This window comes from Microcaecilia unicolor, chromosome 1, assembly GCF_901765095.1.
Source record: "Microcaecilia unicolor chromosome 1, aMicUni1.1, whole genome shotgun sequence".
Classification (NCBI taxonomy): Eukaryota; Metazoa; Chordata; class Amphibia; order Gymnophiona; family Siphonopidae; genus Microcaecilia; species Microcaecilia unicolor.
In genome coordinates, this window is record NC_044031.1 from 684336635 (window position 1) to 684355233 (window position 18599).

An 18599-nucleotide genomic window follows, 5' to 3' on the forward strand; every position below is an offset into this window, starting at 1 on the left:
CCACCCTGTCAGACTGTCATAGTAATGCTTGAATGTTTTCACTTATATACACTGTCAGCTAGCACATTTGCTTATTTCCGATCTGACGAAGAAGGACAACCTTCGAAAGCTAATCAAGAAATGTATTAAGTTATGTCCAATAAAAAAGGTATCATCTTATTTTCTTTTCCATGTTTTATTTTGTTTGATTTCTATTGATAATATTAATTTTTAAATGCATATAAAATCCAGTGTCTAAAAGATTTTCAATGCAATACTCTGTTGCCTTGTGTGTCAAAGGTTTCTAGTTTCTTGAAAAGACTCTTCTTGAAAATCTCTTAAATCCCCTAAGAACTACCAACACATCAAGTAGTTCATATCCAGAACTTCTAAGCAACTGCAAGCCATTCACTCAAACAAACAAACAGTATAAAACCTCATATATGGAATATAGATCAGACATTAATGTCCACTTGTCCAACACTATTGTATGAGTTGACGCTGGATTTTGAAAGAATGCTGCCTTAGCAATGACTGAAATACAAGCCAACATATCAGAGCCTGATACTATACTGGCACAAGTGTCTAATAGTCCCCTAATTCATCAATATCAGGCAACAGTTGTCCTTTTGCTGAACTGTCTCAAATTATCTTACCTGTAGGGTTTTGTTTTTTTGTCTTTTTTTTATTTTTTTTGAATGATTGGTTTATTTTATGAAGGCAACAAGTGCCTATCTGCCTTTATAAAATTACCCCAGATAAAGTAGCTGCATAGATTTACACCTGTCCAAGGCAGGTATAATTGTGTGACTACATACCATGTATGCAGGAAAAAAAAAAAAGGTGCAAGTATGTGTATTGTCAATCCTTATCTGCACCAACCCTGTGAATGACTAAGTATATCACACCTAAATATAGATACTTTATGTTATCTGTTTTATTTAATTTTGTACATGTACACTCCCAGCAATTTTATAAGAATCTAGCTGAGTGCACACAGCATAGTTCTACATGCTCAATTTCTTTATAAAATTATCCCCTATGTGAGTTATTTTTCAGTCGTGCAATAACCTGTATTAACAAAACCCATTGGAAACCCCATTTACAACCACTTTTATTTTACTCACCAGCTGGATGGCTATCATTAATACAGTCTTCAAAGTAAATGTTCTGTCACAGAGGTCAAACAAGTCTTCCAAGCTAGGGCCAAGCAACTCCAGTACCATAGCATTGTACTTTCCACAAGGTCCAAAATAGAATACTTGGGGAAGGCCTTCAGCTGAAAGAGAAAACATTTGTGAAACAGGATTTCAAGCCTAGCTTCAACTTTTAGTATCTACCACCATTCCTATTCTATTAACTTTTCCACATACTCCTGTTATTAAGGCAAAGACTAATTTACTGCAAAAGCTGGGAGTTTTACAAAAAACAGAGGTTCTTCAAATACTGGAAGCAGCACAGACATGAGAAGACCTAGAATGGATATTCAGTATAACTTGTTCTCTCCAAATCTCTGAAAACCAAAGTAGTTATATAAAAGTTTTATGTAGTCTTCAAGTATTGGGTATCCCAAAAGTGTCTATATTATTTATATTCAAAATAAGCAGTTGAATAGAATTTGAATAGACCAAGAAATATGTTTGTCATATGGTGTAAATTACTACAACTCAGTACTAGGTGGGAGATAGAGACAAACCACTGGGAACACCAAACCAAACCCAATTCTTTGTATCGAAAGAAACACACAAGTTAGGAATTTATGATTTGTACAAGCAGATGGAAAGAGCTCAATTGTCTAATATTTCATATTTTACTCAATATGCTTGGACAAAAAACTGTTTATTCTACCTTACTGTACCAACTTACATATTTCTTCACGTGCACGTTGTCTCCAATTCCCAGCAAGGAAACACTATTCACAAGGTTTGTTTTCTCACATTGCCTATTTATGCTCTTTCATGCACAAAGTACCAACATGGAAATATGAATATAAGAAAAGTCATGTTTAATCAGACTAAGGTCCATCAAGCTCAACATCCCGTCTCCAACAGTGAGCAGTATGGGTCATAAATACTTAAGATACCACAAAGTAAATGCAATTTTTCTAAGTTCATTTCAAAGGAAGAGTGGTGGCTTTCCTAAGTCTACCTGACTAATAATTTGTTCTGGTCTTTCTCCTCCAAAACTTGTCCAAACGTCTTTTGAGCCAAGCTGTCTTACTCACCTTGACCACGTCCTTCAGAAATATTCCACAACTTAATAGTGTGTGCATTGGGGGGGGGGTGGGGGGGGGGGGGGGGGGGGAAGCAAGATTGAGCTTTCTTCAATTTTGTTTTAAATCTTAGTAGTTAGTTTTATGGAATGTCTTCTTGCTTTAGTGTTCTCTCATAGGTTACACGGCTGTTTCCTATTTAATCATTCCACTCCCCCATGATTTTATAAACATTTATCATTTCCCCTTCCCTGTCACCTCTCTTCTAGGCTTATCATATTTGCCACCCTTCTCTGGAACTTTCCTATAGTCTCAATTTTGACCTCAATTCGTTTTACAATCATCATTAATATTCTTTGATTCTTTGGCAGCTGCAATGTACTGGGATGAAAATTTTCAGAATATCTACAATGACTCCAAGATCTTTTTTTTTTTTTTTGGGTGGCGATTCCTAACTCCACACTCATTCTGTACCTTTTTTTTTTTTTTCTTTTATTACAGGTCTTACTTGTTGATTCCAATTTCAATGTAAAATCACAACAATCCCTGTCTCACTTGTTCACAAACTAAATCGGATTTCCATCAAGGTTATTAATGTCTACAACTTCTGAAAGTGAAGTGTCAACCCCTGAGAATTTAGCCACTCCAGAGCCTTCACAAGGTCGCACAACACTACTAATATGGCAAAAATATCATTTTTACAAGACTAATACACCATCATATTGTCGGTACAGATCTATGTGGAGGAGTGGCCTAGTGGTTAGGGTGGTGGACTTTGGTCCTGGGGAACTGAGTTCGATTCCCACTTCAGGCACAGGCAGCTCCTTGTGACTCTGGGCAAGTCACTTAACCCTCCATTGCCCCATGTAAGCCGCATTGAGCCTGCCATGAGTGGGAAAGCGCGGGGTACAAATGTAACAAAAATAAAATAAAAATAAATAAAAAATCCTAAATTTTAACCCAACTTTCTGTAATACTTCACATAATGGACATGTGTATAAATTAAACAAAATGGCTGACAAAACTGAAGCATATGGTACTCCCCTTTGAGTAACATTTTTACTGCTGTATTCTGTACAACTTGAAGTCTCCTAATATAGTAAGAAGGAACACCTGCTAAAAGTGAATTACATTAGTCCAGACGGTTTAATATTAAAGCAGTCAGTAGTGTTTTAAGTGCCTTCTCATCTAATTACGACTTTAACAAGTAGATATGTTGACTAAAGAGCTATTGATAATAACACCTTGCAAGAATAAATAATCTTTTATAGGGATTTCAGCTATATTTGTATTTGGTTGAAATAGACAGGAAGGGTAGCGGTCTGAGAATCATCATGATTCTGATTTCAAAGTGTTCAAGGATAGGTTATGTTGAGCTATCCAAGAAGAAATTTAAGAAACAATCCAAGGAATTTCGGAATTCAAAAATCCCAGAGTCATGGACTACAAGCAACTGAATATCATCAGATAAAGTATGGGAAACTTCCCAGATCCTATTTAAACATTATTAACGGGGCTAAAAAGATACTGAATTACATAGGAGACAGAACTGAGCCTTGCGGAACTCCATGTTACAATGGAACAGAATGTGATTCCATATTGCTAATTAATAGCACCCAAATAGTCATCTGCATAGATTCCTGAGCACCCTCCTCCGAGGTGCTCTTCACCAGCCAATCATCAAGCAACGAGATACAGGAACACATGGACACCCAGTATGTGTAGCAATGCTATACCTACCGCTAGACATTTGGTGAAGACCCTGGGAGTTGACACGAGCCCAAAAGGCAACATGCAATACTGAAAGTGATGTGTTCCCAGCCAAAAATCAAAGATACTTCCAGTGGGCTGGAAGTATCAGGATGTGAGTATATATGAGCATAGTCAATCACTTTTCTGAATCATTGGGAGAAGGGTGAACAGGGAAACCATCCTGAACTTTTCTTGGACTAGGAATCTATTCAGAGCCCTTAGGTCTATGATGGGATGAATCCCCCCTGTCTTCTTCTACACAATGAAGTACCTGGGCTAGAATCTCTGCCCTTCTTCCCCTCGTGGAATGGGTTCGACCGTATAGTCTTCAGAAGGGTGGAGAGTTCCTCTGCAAGTGCCTACCTTTGCTGAGAGCTGAATGAATAAGCTCTCGGTGGGCAATTTGGAGGTTTGAGATACAAACTGAGGGCGTATCTGAGACAGACCATTTGAAGAACCCACTGGTCATAGAATATAAGAGGCCATCTTTGGTGAAAATATTTTAGTCTGGGACAAACACTTTTACTGTGGCCATGCTCTGCTGGAACCAGTCAAAAGCTCATCCCTTGCTTTGCCTGGGGAGCAGCAGGGGCTCTTAGGCGCACGCTGTTGATGTGAACGAGCATGCTGGGGCTGAGCCTGAACAGGCTGGTGATGCAAAGAGTTGTACCTATGCCTAGAATAGTAATAGGAACTCCTCCTTGGGCTTGCCAAAGGTCATCCTAGATAAGGAGGTTGATGCAGAAGGCGCCCAGCGGGAAAGAGAAGAGATTGTATCAGTGTTTTTTTTATTTGGTCAGCAACTTTTCTTCAACCTTCTCTCCAAAAGGTTATACTCTCTGGCAAGGGGCATCCGCCAAACTCTGCTGAACAGAATGCTCCAAGTCAGAAACACGCAACCATGAGAGTCTGTGCATTGCTATACTTTGAGCAGAGATCCTGGATGCCAGATCAAAAGTGCTGTAAGTGCCCCTAGCCAAGCACTTTTGGCACGCCTTCTGCTGCTTGAACAAATGGTGAAAAGGCTTGGCCTGCTCTGGAGGGAGCGTGTCAACCAAGTCCAACAGCTGGTGCACCGAGTTTCACAAGTAAATGCTTCTGAAGATCTGATAAGATTGTATACGGGAAATGAGCATTGAGCCTGGTACATCTTCCTCCCAAAAGAATCCAGTGTTCTAGCTTCTCTGCCTGGGGGCACCGAGGCATAGTCCCTGGAATTCCTGGCTCTTTTGAGAGTGGATTCTACCACCATGGAATTGTGAGGCAACCGAGGCCTATCAAAACCAGGTGCACTGTGGAGCCGATACTGGGTGTCAATCTTCTTGGGCATGACAGGGACCAACAGAGGGGACTTCCGGCTCCTGACGAGGACTTCCTTGAGTTCCTCGTGGAGAGGTGCAAAGCCTCCTTAGGAGAAGATGTGTAGTCCAGGACCTTGAGCATCGTGGCCCTGGGCTCATCCTCCACTTCCAAAATAAAATGGAATGGAACCAGCCATTTCCTTTACAAAAGATGGAAATCAAAGGCTCTCAGCAGAAGACTTTTTCCTTTCAGGTGGAGGGGAGGGTTCAGAAGGAATCCCATAAGTCTCGTCTGAAGAAAGGTAGCTGGCATCATCCTCTGAATCCCATGAGTGCTCCTCTTCGGTGTCAGACAGCATCTCCCGATGGGATTGTTGAGATCCAATCTGCCTCGGTGATGAGGAACCATGTTTTCGAGAGTGGCATCAAGAAGTCAACTCCCGTCTCGACTCCAGCAAAGCTTCTTCCACCGACATCAAGGAATGCCGGCTTGGGTGGCAGTCGACAACGGGGCTGCAAGCAGTGCAGGCGTCAGAGGCCGTACCGCTGGCCAAGGGCCAAGCAGGGCTGCAACGGAAGGCAGTTGTGCAATCAACCCCAATGCCGATGCACACCGTTGCATAAGGCCATCTGCAGCAGCTCAAGGAGCAAGGCCCGGATGCACTCATCAAGGGCCAACACAGGGAAAAGCTGTAATGTTGGTTGAGGCGCAGGTTGCAGAACCCCTGGGGTCGATGCGAGAGCTGGATCTCGGCTGCTAGGAGACAGGTGCATCGGTACCTCCTGTACGGAAGAGGAGCCATCCTCCCGGCACCAGTGCTTTTCAGGTGTTGAATCCTTCGACGCCCCGGAGCTCCCAGCACCATGTGTCGAGGGTGACCAATGAATATGCTTCTTTAACTTAGCCTGAAGCATGTCAGAAAGGCTATTTGGTGCCGACGAGGACGATGTCAAATCTTCATGTCGCCTCGGTGTCGGGTCTGACCATGGATGGTCCCGGGGATCCTGTACAGGAGGCCATGAGGCAGGTGGAGACCCATTTGATGCTTCACTGCTCCCAGTGTCTACTGGTGTAGTAGCAGCCATGCTTACTGATGCTCCCGATGCCAGTGTCATGTTCATTGATGCTGATGCGTCCGAACTCAATGCCAACTTAGAGGAAATGAACTCGGCTCCAGAAATCCTCTCTCGTTCAGCCTTTCTGGAAAGCTGGGTCCTCTTCTTGCGAAGACACAGTTGACAGGGCTATGGTTGGACCCAAGACACTGCTGACACCTAGAACGTGTGTCCTCAGAGATTGTCCAGTTGCACCGGCTACAGCACTTGAAGCCACTGGGAATCTTCGTGGACATGGACAGAAAAACTTCATTGGCTAAATTAAACAACGTGATGTTACCTGAAAAAAAGGGAAAGGCACAGAAAAAAGGGAAGGAAAAGTCCCGGCCAAAGTCAGAAACTAAACGCGGCCCAATGAGGACGGAAAGACAAATAAAACTTAAAACTGAACAAAACAAAACAACAAAAAAAAACTCAAAAGAAATTAAAGGGAAAGAAAATAGAGGTTCCAACATCAGGAACACAACTAAGATCCGAAAAAATAGCCAGAAGGCACAAAAAATAGATCTCTAAGACAGAGCAAATCAGGACGTAAGACAAAACACCTTCATGCGTGGAAAAAAAAAAGAACCAAGAAGACCGAGTTCGTGTGATGGGTAGGAAGGCACTTGTGCATGTGCGGTGGACTAAGTTAATACATTTTTCAGTTAGCTTTCAGAAGGCAAAACCACTTTCTTCTGGTTAGGACAGTATACCATATCTAGGGATCCTTCTACTAAGGTGCACTATTGAATTTAGCGTGCACTAATGATTAGTGCTAAATGCTAAGAAGCTCATGGATATAAAATAGGCTTCTTCGTATTTAGCATACACTAAATCTATTAGCACACCTTAGTAAAAGGTCCACTTAATTTGTAATGTAGTATGGAATGTCAGGTTTTCAAATGTACACCTATCTTTATATTTTGCACAATATAAGGAGGACACCCTACTGTTTCTCTGGTGTTGCACTGTGCAAAGTCTGGCATCTTAGGAGTTCATTTAATTTTTGTCTATATATTTCTATTTTTAGTTTGTAGTTACTTATTCTATATTTGGTGAAGGTCTATCTGCATTCTGCATGTGTGGAAGAGACCAGGTATTCTGCTAACATTGAATGTCTGTGCAGGATCAATCTGTACTAATCTGGCTTGTTTACTTTTCCAATAGCTGTATTGATGTTCTAGAGCCCACCACAGTACAGTCCTTTCTTAGGTAGGCCCTTCTTGTGTAACTCCTGGAAATTAGTGCTATTATGATATGGTAGAATTGCTCTACAGTTCCTGAATGACATTTGTAGGGTTTTTTATTACTTTAAAATATGCCTGATACTGGATTTTGGATTTGAATTTAGATTATGCCTTTCTCAGTAGTAGCTCACAGCAGCTTACATTCAGGTACAGTAGATATTTCCTAGTTCTGCAGGGCTTGCAGTCTAAGTGTGGGCAATGGAGTGTTAAGTGGTTTGTCCAAAAAATCGAGGAACAGCAATGGGATTTGAACCCTGGCTTCCATGGTTGGCATCCTACTGCTCTAAACATTAGGTACAGCTAATATATACGATGCCTATTCTAAACATGTTTGGTAACCCAACAATAAACTTAAGGCTGGCAGATCTGAACTTGGTGGCCATTTGGTAACCTATTAGGCAAATCAGTTTATAGTTGCTGATAACTACAGGATTTTTGTTAAAGTGCTGCTGAACATTACTATTCACATGACCAACAGGAAGATGATGAACCAGGGAGCTAGAACAGACTGCTAGCTAAGTGTTAAAGTACCTGCTTAAAATACCAGAACAGTGGTAATACTAGTCTGGAGGGAGCGAGAGAGAAAGAGCAGGGCTTTGGAGAGAGAGGCAGCAGTAGTGAGAGGAAGTGGAGAGTGACAGTGTGCACTGCCCTCGATAATTCATGAGGGTGAGAGTGGGGATAGGCACCATGAGACAAATTTCCCTTGGTACTGGTTCATTTCAGTGGAAAAAAAAAATCTTCACTGTCTTATAAACTGGGTTCCTCTCTGGTCTATTTTTTTTAGATAACCATAATTAATATGTATGAGATGTATATATGCAAATGAATATGCTAATGTGTCACAGCCCACACTTTGCCCCTCTCCTCCCCAATGGAACAGTCAAACTAAGCCTATGGGCCTAAGCATTATGAAAATAGAGTCTCGATACTGCACTTACATCTTGTTCAAAAGAATAAGTAAGCAAGCAAAGTGGCTCTCTCACTAACTTCTATTATAGATTCCTCCAAAAGTAGATTCTATTTAGAAGGGGAATAATGTCAAAAGAAGATTTAAATATCTCAAAGGTTTTTTGCTTCAAACATAATTGAAAAAAGTGTTATTCACAGCATGTGCTTGTCACACGACAGACTCAGATCAATACTGCCAAATAGTGTGCAAAGCCTCAAGACCACCAGGTAGATATGCGTTGAGAAAAACAAACATGTCCCATTATCAGGTTGGCACCACAGGGGAATATAGATCACTTCTGATGCCCTAATGTCATTCATCAAATGCACATTGGCCACAGCAAAAAAAAAAAAATCTGTTTAGCCATCACTGCAACTGACATGGAAGATCAAAACTAGCTTGTCAAACTCATTGATCTTGTACAAACCCAAAGTTGTGTATATTTGTGATCAACAATATCTTGTAATATATAAACACTTCACTTAAAAATTTACTATATAGTATATTACTAAATAAGAAACCAGCAATGCCTTATGTTTAGGAGGGGAAAAGCTTCAGATGATTAGGGTGTTATATAGTATTATGAATCACCTTATCAATCTCTTTATAATTATTGGTTGAAAAAAAAAAATTTTGTGCTACAGTCGGGTCTGGGTCTGGAAAGTGAACACAGTTTGGATTTCTCTTCAGCAGGCATCGGGGGATCATAAATGCTGCACTGAAGTAGAAGTTATGGGATTTTTTTTCAATCCAAGCAAGATGTGCTTGTTTGGCAAGCATGTTTTCAAAGTTTCCCTTATTATTATTTGTAGCAGTTGTATCCCACATTTTCCCACCAACTTGTAGGCTCAATATTTACTTCACTTGACTTATCACTATTTCAAACTTAACTTGCCAATACCTATGCTATTCTCTATTTTCCTCTTTAAGTCTGTTACTTTGTGAAAAATACGTCTTTCAACTCATCATTAAAAACCACAACAATTGTTTGGTCCTTTTTTTGTCCTTTATCAAAGCATGGAATGTTTTTTTCTGGGCTTCCAAAATGGTATTTTTAAATAATGTTTTCAACTGATACTAAATTTAAACCCTGGCAATCATTTCATTTAGATTTTATTCTAACAAATTTCCTCATTTAATCAAATTCAATTCACACTGTAACTGAAAGGTAAATATGTCAAAGTTACAGGCTCTTGCAGACCAAAAAGAATATGATTTGATTTTGTGGCTTTCTATGTTGCTTCATCCATATTCTGGTGAAGTTTATATTTTATGATTGTTTAATTAGTAAACTTCTGCAAACAGTAATGTTGATATTAGTGGCATATAAATTTTAAGATAATGTGCATTGTAGTACAATTGCACACCACTTGACTTTGTAATACCAAGTTTCTCCTGTTGTGAATTTCCTAGCTGACAAGTTAGCGTGTTAAAAGAACCCCCTGTATTTCAGTAATGAGACCCTTGTTTCCTCTTCCTTCCCTCCCCAATCTCTTAAAATCATTCTAGGCACAGTATTTAGTTTGTCTTTGGAAACAGAAGTCTAACTTGTTAGACGTCACATTTGCAGATGTATGCATAGCAACATACTATTGACATTTAAGTAAACAATATAGATTGTATGTTCAACCTTTCCTTCAGTTTTTCACACTTGTAATCATGGCTACAATGAAGCTGTGTAGCACAAAAACAATATAAGAGATACTTTTGTCAAAGTCTGAACTAGCCAAAATTTTTTTAATGGTACAGAGGCGTAAGAAGGAAAAAGCCTCAAGAAGCTCCCAGCGCTTTATCACTGGCTCAAAAAACCTCCTCTATAGAACGTTATTACGCCTCTCAAAATTTAGCAAAAATGAATTAAGCCAAAACAAAATTCAGAGGAGGTTTTTTGAGCCAGTAATGAAGCAGTCCTGCTCCCTTAGCTATAATATGCTGGGAGCTTCTTGAGGCTTTTTTCTCCTTACGCCTCTATAGTATTAAAAAATTTTGGCTAGTTCAGGCTTTGACAAAAGTATCTCTTATATTGTTTTTGTGCTATATAGATTAATTTGAAGAGATCAACCCCCTGTGTTGGGATTTAGTACAATGAAGCTGTGTACATTTTCACTAGTTCAGGAGCTCGTATAAATGTAAATCTATATAGTGCAAGCAAATGTGCATATTTTATAAAGACCAAGGCTAAATCATGGGTCTGCTCATGCTCTACCCAAAATGTGCCCCTGAAACATAGAAAGATTCATAGAAATACCGTGCTAAAGCAGTCCAGACCAAAGGGTTGTGTCCTCCAAACAGCAGATACAGGTACAGAAAATGAACTGTTCCAGTGGCATCACCAGTATAAGGGCTGATTCAGCCCTGAATCCTTCAGTATGCCAAGGCCAAAGCAGCATGATGTGAAACTCACCACTTGAGAACCCTTAGGAAACTACTGCAGAATGCACCAACAAAGTCCAGTACTTATGAAACTATCTACACCATAGGGAAAACAGAGGGAGCAACAGAGCACAGATAAAATTCCCCAATGCTGTAGTCCTCCAGGGGGGCCCTGGACTGCTCTAACAGGATTCAAGGAAAGTAAATTAATAGGTATGAATAAATATTACCTTCCTTTTCATCCTGCTAGATCAGTCCAGACCAATGGGATATGCAAAAGCAATACTATATGGAGAGGGGAGAGACGAGGCCCCCTAATCACAGCTCTGTTAAAAGCAACATACCCTCCTAGTTAAAACATCAACCTTGTAATGTTTTACAAAGGAATGCAACAACTACCAAGTCACCACCCTTCAAATCTCAGGTGAAACTGCCCAAATCTCTACTCAGGTGGTCACCTATACTCACACGGAATGCACATGGTGCCTCACCGCTGGAACAGCTTTTTGATGAAGGATGTGTGCTGCCTCAATCACCACCTTAAAATGATGCACTATGGAGGAATATGAGGCAGCCTAGAACCCATCTGAACCCAGGATCTTTGGTTTCTGCTGAAACTGAATCTGTGACAAACTGGCTGCTCGAGCCCGAACCCGTCTGCTGAAACTGGCTGCTCGGTTTTGTCAAAAACCAAATTATAAACAAAACTGCTCCCCCCCCCCCCCCCAAAAGCTGGTTCTAATCGGAAAATGACTTCTGGGGCTTCATATGGCAGTCTCAAGAGGCTGCAATGGGAAATCTCGGCAACCATTTGCTTTAAAGCAGTAGCACACGGCAGGAATGAGTGGGGTTAATTCCTGCCCTTGAAGACACCACTAGACCACCAGGGCTTGACCATCTGTAGGCCCAGAGAGGGCCTACAGACGGTCAAGCAGGAAATAGGGGTGCAGCAGAGTGATTGCATGGGGTGGGTTGGGATGGGAAAAGAAGAGAGGTTTGGTTTCAGCCAAAAATGCACAGGCATTTTTGGTTGAACCCAGATTTTCGGTTGGTTTCAATCCGAAACCAAAATTTGGTCAGCCGCTAAAGCAGCCTCCCCTTTAAGTGGGCCCTGAAAAAAAATGAATTGTTTATCAAACTTCCAGAAGGGATTGTAACCTCCAGATACTAAAAGAAGCACCCTTCAGACATGAAGATTTACACAAAATCCGAGTGTAGTTATCACAAAGACCAGGACTGACATTACCCGATTGACATGAAAGGGAGAAAACACTTAGTAAGAAATCAAAACTGTATGGAGTGAAACAGCCTCTTCTATAAAGTACAAATAAGGATCCCTACAGGACGGGTGAGAGTCACCTGTGCAAATGACAAAAACCATCTTCATGGTAAAGGCCTTCAAAAGCACATTCCAAGGGCTCAAATGCCAGCCTCACCAGGGCACTGAGGACCAGGCTGAGATCCCACCGGGCATCAGTCCAGAGAAGAAACCATAATGTGCTTCATTCAGTGCAAACATGAATGACATCCACTTGTGCTGCCAAACACACCCCTTGACCTTTGCCCAAATTGCCCTAAAACAAGAAAGGGTCACCATCTGGATTTTGAGTGTTTACAGCCAAACCCTTCTCCAATCTCTTTTGCAGAAATACAGAGTCAAGACAAATATGCTTCCATGGGGAAAGATTGTGTTCGGCACACCACCACTGAAAGACCCCTACATCGGACATATACACCAGGGATGTAGTCCATCTATGGGCTTTTAGCAATGTGACAATGAATGCATACAGTAACTCTCGTTACTCAGGAGATGTCTCTCAAAGGCCATGCCATAAGCCAGAAACAATCTGGGTCCTCTATGACAACTGGACCCTGTCTCCGAAGCCCATGTTCCAAAAAAATCCCCTAAAGGGCAGCTTACTTAAAGCATGCTTTGGAGGTAGCATCCACCATCCTATGACATAGCCAAAGCCACCTATGGGCCACCTCACTGAATGTGATAAGATGCTGATAAGACTGTAAATGACATCTACCACAAAAGCCACCAGCAGCTCCCGGGCCCACCATAATACTTCCTGAGCTAAATAGCCTCCACATATAGAGGTATGAAGTCCCATGGCCAAGGAGGTGAATGCCTGCTTAAGTAGATGCTCTACCTTTCAACTATAAGCTGTTTAAGTACTGAGCCCCCCTCTACCACAATAGTAGTTTTCTTAGTCACAGCTGTAACCAATGCATTTACATTAGGGGGACAGAACAATTGTCCAGGTCCTTTCGAGAATGGATAGAGCTTATCCAAGCACTTAGTGCCTCTGATGATTTCCACACCACTAGGGATCACCTGTGAAAGGGATCTATGAAGTTGGAAGGACTTGGGCAGCTTCTTGAGACTTTCAATGATTGGGTTCCCATCCAATGCCTCCATCTGGGATGATGCCAACATGTGCATGGCTAAGGTTACTGAAGTTATCACATGGTTAAGCTCTTCCTTCCTGAAGAATCACACCAGGGAATCATCCTGATCCTTCTCCTCTGGGAGAAAGTCCCCCATATCTGGAAAGGCCACCTCCCAGAGAGAGACCATAGTAAAGAATGATATGGGGACAAGCTTGTCCCCATTCCCACAAACTCAAACTCCACCGCACTAGTTCCATAAGTATAAAAGTATTGCCATACTGGGAAAAACCAAAGGTCCATCAAGCCCAGCATCCTGTTTCCAACAGTGGCCAATCCAGGTCTCAAATACCTGACAAGATCCCCAAAAAGTACAAAACATTTTATACTGCTTATCCCAGAAATAGTGGATTTTCCCCAAGTCCATTCAATAATGGTCTATGGACTTTTTCTTTAAGAAGCTGCCCAAACCTTTTTTAAACTCCGCTAAACTAACCACCTTTAACACATTCTCTGGCAATGAATTCCAGAGTTTAATTCACGAGTGAAGAAAAATTTTCTCCGATTCGTCGCATGCCCCCTAGTCCTAGTATTTTGGAAAGCGTAAACAAATGCTTCACATCTACCCGTTCCACTCCACTCAATATTTTATAGATCTCTAACATACCTCCCCTTAGGCGCCTTTTCTCCAAACTGAAGAGCCCTAGCCACTTTAGCCTTTCCTAATAGGGAAGTCATCCCATCCCCTTTATCATTTTTGTCGCCCTTCTCGGTACCTTTTCTAATTCCACTATATCTTTTTTGAGATACGGCGACCAGAATTGAACACAATATTTGAGATGCGGTCGCACCATGGTGCGATACAAAGGCATTATAACATCCTCATTTTTGTTTTTCATTCCTTTCCTAATAATACCTAACATTCTATTTGCTTTCTTAGCTGCAGCAGCACACTGAGCAGAAGGTTTAAATGTATCAACCATGACACCTAGATCCCTTTCTTGGTCTGTGACTCCTAACGTGGAACCTTGCATGACGTAGCTATAATTCGGTTTCCTCTTTCCCACATGCATCACTTTGCACTTGTTCACATTAAACGTCATCTGTCATTTAGACGCCCAGTCTCCTAGTCTCGTAAGGTCCTATTATAATTTTTCACAATCCTCCCGCAATTTAACGACTTTGAATAACTTTGTGTCATCAGCAAATTTAATTACCTCACTAGTTACTCCCTTCTCTAAGTCATTTATAAATATGTTAAAAAGCAGCGGTCCCAGCACAGACCCCTGAGGAACCCCACTAATTACCCTTCTCTATTGAGAATACTGACCATTTAACTGTACTCTCTGTTTTCTATCTTTTAACCAGTTTTTAATCCACAATAGAACACTACCTCCTATCCCATGACTCTCCAATTTCCTCTGGAGTCTTTCATGAGGTACTTTGTCAAACGCCTTCTGAAAATCCAGATACATAATATCAACTGGCTCACCTTTATCCATGTTTGTTCACCCCTTCACAGAAATGTAGTAGATTGATGAGGCAAGATTTCCCTTCACTAAATCCATGTTGACTTTGTCTCATTAATCCATGCTTTTGAATATGTTCTGTAATTTTGTTCTTTATAATAGTCTCTACCATTTTGCCCAGCACCGACATCAGACTCACTGGTCTATAATTTCCTAGATCTCTTCTGGGACCTTTTTTAAAAAACAAAATCGGCATTACATTGGCCACCCTTCAATCTTCCGGTACCATGCTCGATTTTAAGGATAAATTACATATTATTAACAATAACTCCACAAGTTCATTTTTCAGTTCTATCAGTACTCTGGGATGAATACCATCCGGTCCAGGAGATTTGCTACTCTTCAGTTTGTAGAACTGCCCCATTACATCCTTCAGGTTTAGAGAGAATTCATTAAGTTTCTCCGACTCGTCAGCTTCGAATACTATTTCTGGCACCCGTATCCCACCCAAATCTTCCTCAGTGAAGACCGAAGAAAAAGAATTCATTTAATCTCTCCGCTACGGCTTTGTCTTCCCTGATCGCCCCTTTTACTCCTCGGTCATCTAGCGGTCCAACCAATTCTTTTGCCAGCTTCCTGGTTTTAATATACCTAAAAAACATTTTTACTATGATAAATGACAAATTGCTTGGTTTTTTGTACGAATGAGATTTTGTACTGTTGCAGGAACAGGCTCATCCAGAGGGTACACAGGCAGGAATAGAGCCTGTTCCAGGTCTGAGCTTCTACTCTGACATCTGGGATTCTTTGAACTGTGAATTTGGGCTCCTGAGCCATAGGTCCCTCAGTGGCGGGCAGTGGACCCCCCCCCCCCCCCAACCAGGCAGCTGACCCTCCCTAATGGCTGATGCATGCATCAGGGCTCCCTGACACTGGAGCCTATACTGGATAAGAACAGGTTCCCTCCTGCCCTCCTTCTCTAATGCTTCACATGCTCCTTAACTTGAGCCTAACTTTAGCGGGCAGTCTGCAAAATGGGCAATGCTCCTGCCAAAGATAAGAAACCGCAGCCGGTGTCAGGCACACAGAATTGTTGCAGCATCATTAATTCTCCTCTGGAAGGTCCCCAGGTTCACACAGGAACAAAACTATGGCTGCCTGGTCACATACAGACCAACATGAGCCAGCAGCAATGCTCTGCTGCTGGTTCATGCAGGTCCACATCACCCTCCCCCAGGAGTACAGAGGTCACAGTGGAGGGGGAGCCTAATGTTAGTGCAGGGTCCTGAGATCCTGGGGAACTGGATTCAATTCCTATTGCAGCTCCTTGTGACCCTGGGCAAGTCTCAGGTACAAAAAACACAGACTGTAAACCCACTAGGAACAGAGAAAGCACCTGTATATAATGTGTACAGTGCTGCGTATGTCTAGTGTTATAGAAATTAGTAGTAGAAGCAGCAGCAGCAGCAACAAGCCATTATCCAACAGGTCCAAATACTGCACACTCACTCCACTGGGGAACAGGTCTCTGGACTTCTGCTCAGTCCTACAAGTGCCTGCTCCGATCTGCCTCCTGTTGCTCCTGCCCATCTATCTTTTATTTTCATTCTTTTTATAAATAAGAAATTTCCCTAGCAAACAGCTGAGGGAATAAAGCCCATCTTCAATTACATCTTTTTAATTGTTTTCTGCAGGGGCGCATGCTGGGGGGGGGGGGGGGAGAAGAGAAGCCCCCCTCCCCCACCCCCTCTGCCAGAACATCTCACCAAGTAAGAGCCTTCAGGCTGGCTCAGGAACCTGAAGTCACCTCACCAACCCACTCAACTAGGAACGCCCACCTTCTATAACTACCCTAATCACTCCCTTCCTTCTTCTCTCTTCCCTTCCTAGTCGCTACACATCACTAACTGTATCTGATATCCTGAAATGACAATGTTAACAAACCTATGTAAGCCACATTGAGCCTGCAAATAGGTGGGAATATGTGGGATACAAATGCAATAAATAAGGGCTGAACCCCTCCCTGGCTCAATTGAGGAGCAGACTGTGGTCCGAAGCCTAAGAACATTACTGGCCAAGGGACTCAACCACAAGGGTACGGGCCATAGACTGTATCCTGGGAAGTCAGGCTTAACAATGTAAACTGTTGCACCAGTCTGAAGGGTTCCAAGCTGCAGCAGCCCTTATACCAGTGATGTCAGTGGAACAGTTCAGTTCCTCTATCTTCATGTGCTAGTAGAGGGGACACAACCCAGTGGTCTGAACTGGTCTAGCAGGATAAAACCAAATAGAATCTTACATCAAAACTCTGTTAAAGGTGACCAGTTATGCAGCTTTTGAGGTAGAAATGGGGTTTCCTTCTCCATTCATGGGACCTGTGTAGCCTGCTGTGAAAACAGTGTTTACAGGACTCCGTGGTGACTGGGATGCCCTCTGAAACCTTTCTGCTTATAATCTTAACTTTTCAGATAAGGAAGCTGCAAGATTGTTATTGCTGAGTGCTATTTTCAGCTGCTAATGTACAATTTACTGATTTTTCCCAATTTACTATATGTTGTTTCTAAATTGTTTAGGATTGCAAAGAACTTAGTCTGTCAAGTACTGCTCAAACTTTTAGGGGTGGCCATAATTCCCTTCAACTCACCCAATCCACTGGCAACATAGAAGGGGAAAGAATTTTGGATTTAGCTCAACTTTTTCAGTTGATTGTCAAGGCAAGTTATACAGAATCTTAAGAGGGTTCATTCTTTAATGATTTAATTAACGCTGCTCCTTTTTTAATTAAGCCAATCTTTAGTCCTACCTAACCTTGGACTTACTGTTTTTTTTTAACTGAAAGTGCTGCGGGTGTGTTTTGTCTATCATTGTGTACACTAAGTGCCAAGGAGCTGAGACTCTCTATTATATCTAATAAGTTACCACTACATAAACAATAATAAATAATTTAGCAGGAGGCAATCAAGGGATTCTTTTCTATGAGCACTGGCATTGGTCTGCTCAGTCAGCAGATGGTGCTGTACCCTACATGGTGTAGACTAGCAAAAAGTACAGAACAGAACTCTAAATGTGAAACGCAAATCAGTCCTCAAGCCCGCTCCTCCCCCCCCCCAAAAAAAAAAAAAAAGCTACTCAGGTTTTCAGTAAAACCGTAATGAACATGCACAAGAGATCTGCATGTACTGCCTGCAAAGTATGCTAACATTTTATGCATATTCAGTAGGGATAACCTGAAGAATGACTAGCTAGTGGGCCTGAGGAGTCATGTGAGCATCACTATTGGAGTCCACAGCTTCGTTCTGCTCCATCTCTGCACCTTACTCAGGTTTCCTACATATTCCTCTGCCACACAGTCTGCTCATAATGGTGCTGGATGGCCAAAGAAACTGCTACTATAGATCAATAACCCAAAAACTTACAGCATAAACTGGAAATGATCTCTAAATACATGGTACATTAGGGACAGGACTATGCTTTTATGATAATGCTCCAAGAGTATTCATTCTGTACTCTATGCCCTGCTACATAGCCAGCACAAAGGAAATAATCAAAACTGCTTTTAATCAGCCAAATTTCTAGGGTCCCTTATTTATTTATTTATTGCATTTGTATCCCACATTTTCCCACCTATTTGCAGGCTCAATGTGGCTTACAGAGTTTTGTTATGTCATAGTCATTACAAGATGTCAGATACAATTGGTAGTGTGCAGAGTTTTGTTATGGCATATTCATTATAGGATACCAGATAACCTTTGTACACTACCAATTGTAAGTCAGGGTTAAGTAAGGAAATTCCCACTTCAGGCACAGGCAGCTCCTTGTGAC

At 41.6% G+C, this 18599-nt stretch overlaps 1 protein-coding gene across 4 annotated transcripts in view; it reads right to left on the reverse strand.

The window, feature by feature from the left end:
- Nucleotides 1–18599, reverse strand: part of CSNK1G1 (casein kinase 1 gamma 1) — a 424976-nt gene that overhangs the window by 162883 nt on the left and 243494 nt on the right. For all 4 annotated transcript variants that reach the window (XM_030188070.1, XM_030188057.1, XM_030188077.1 and 1 more), the window contains one exon: nt 1107–1258. In XM_030188070.1, coding sequence (XP_030043930.1) covers nt 1107–1258 — 152 coding nt within the window. The remainder of the gene's footprint in view (nt 1–1106; nt 1259–18599) is intronic.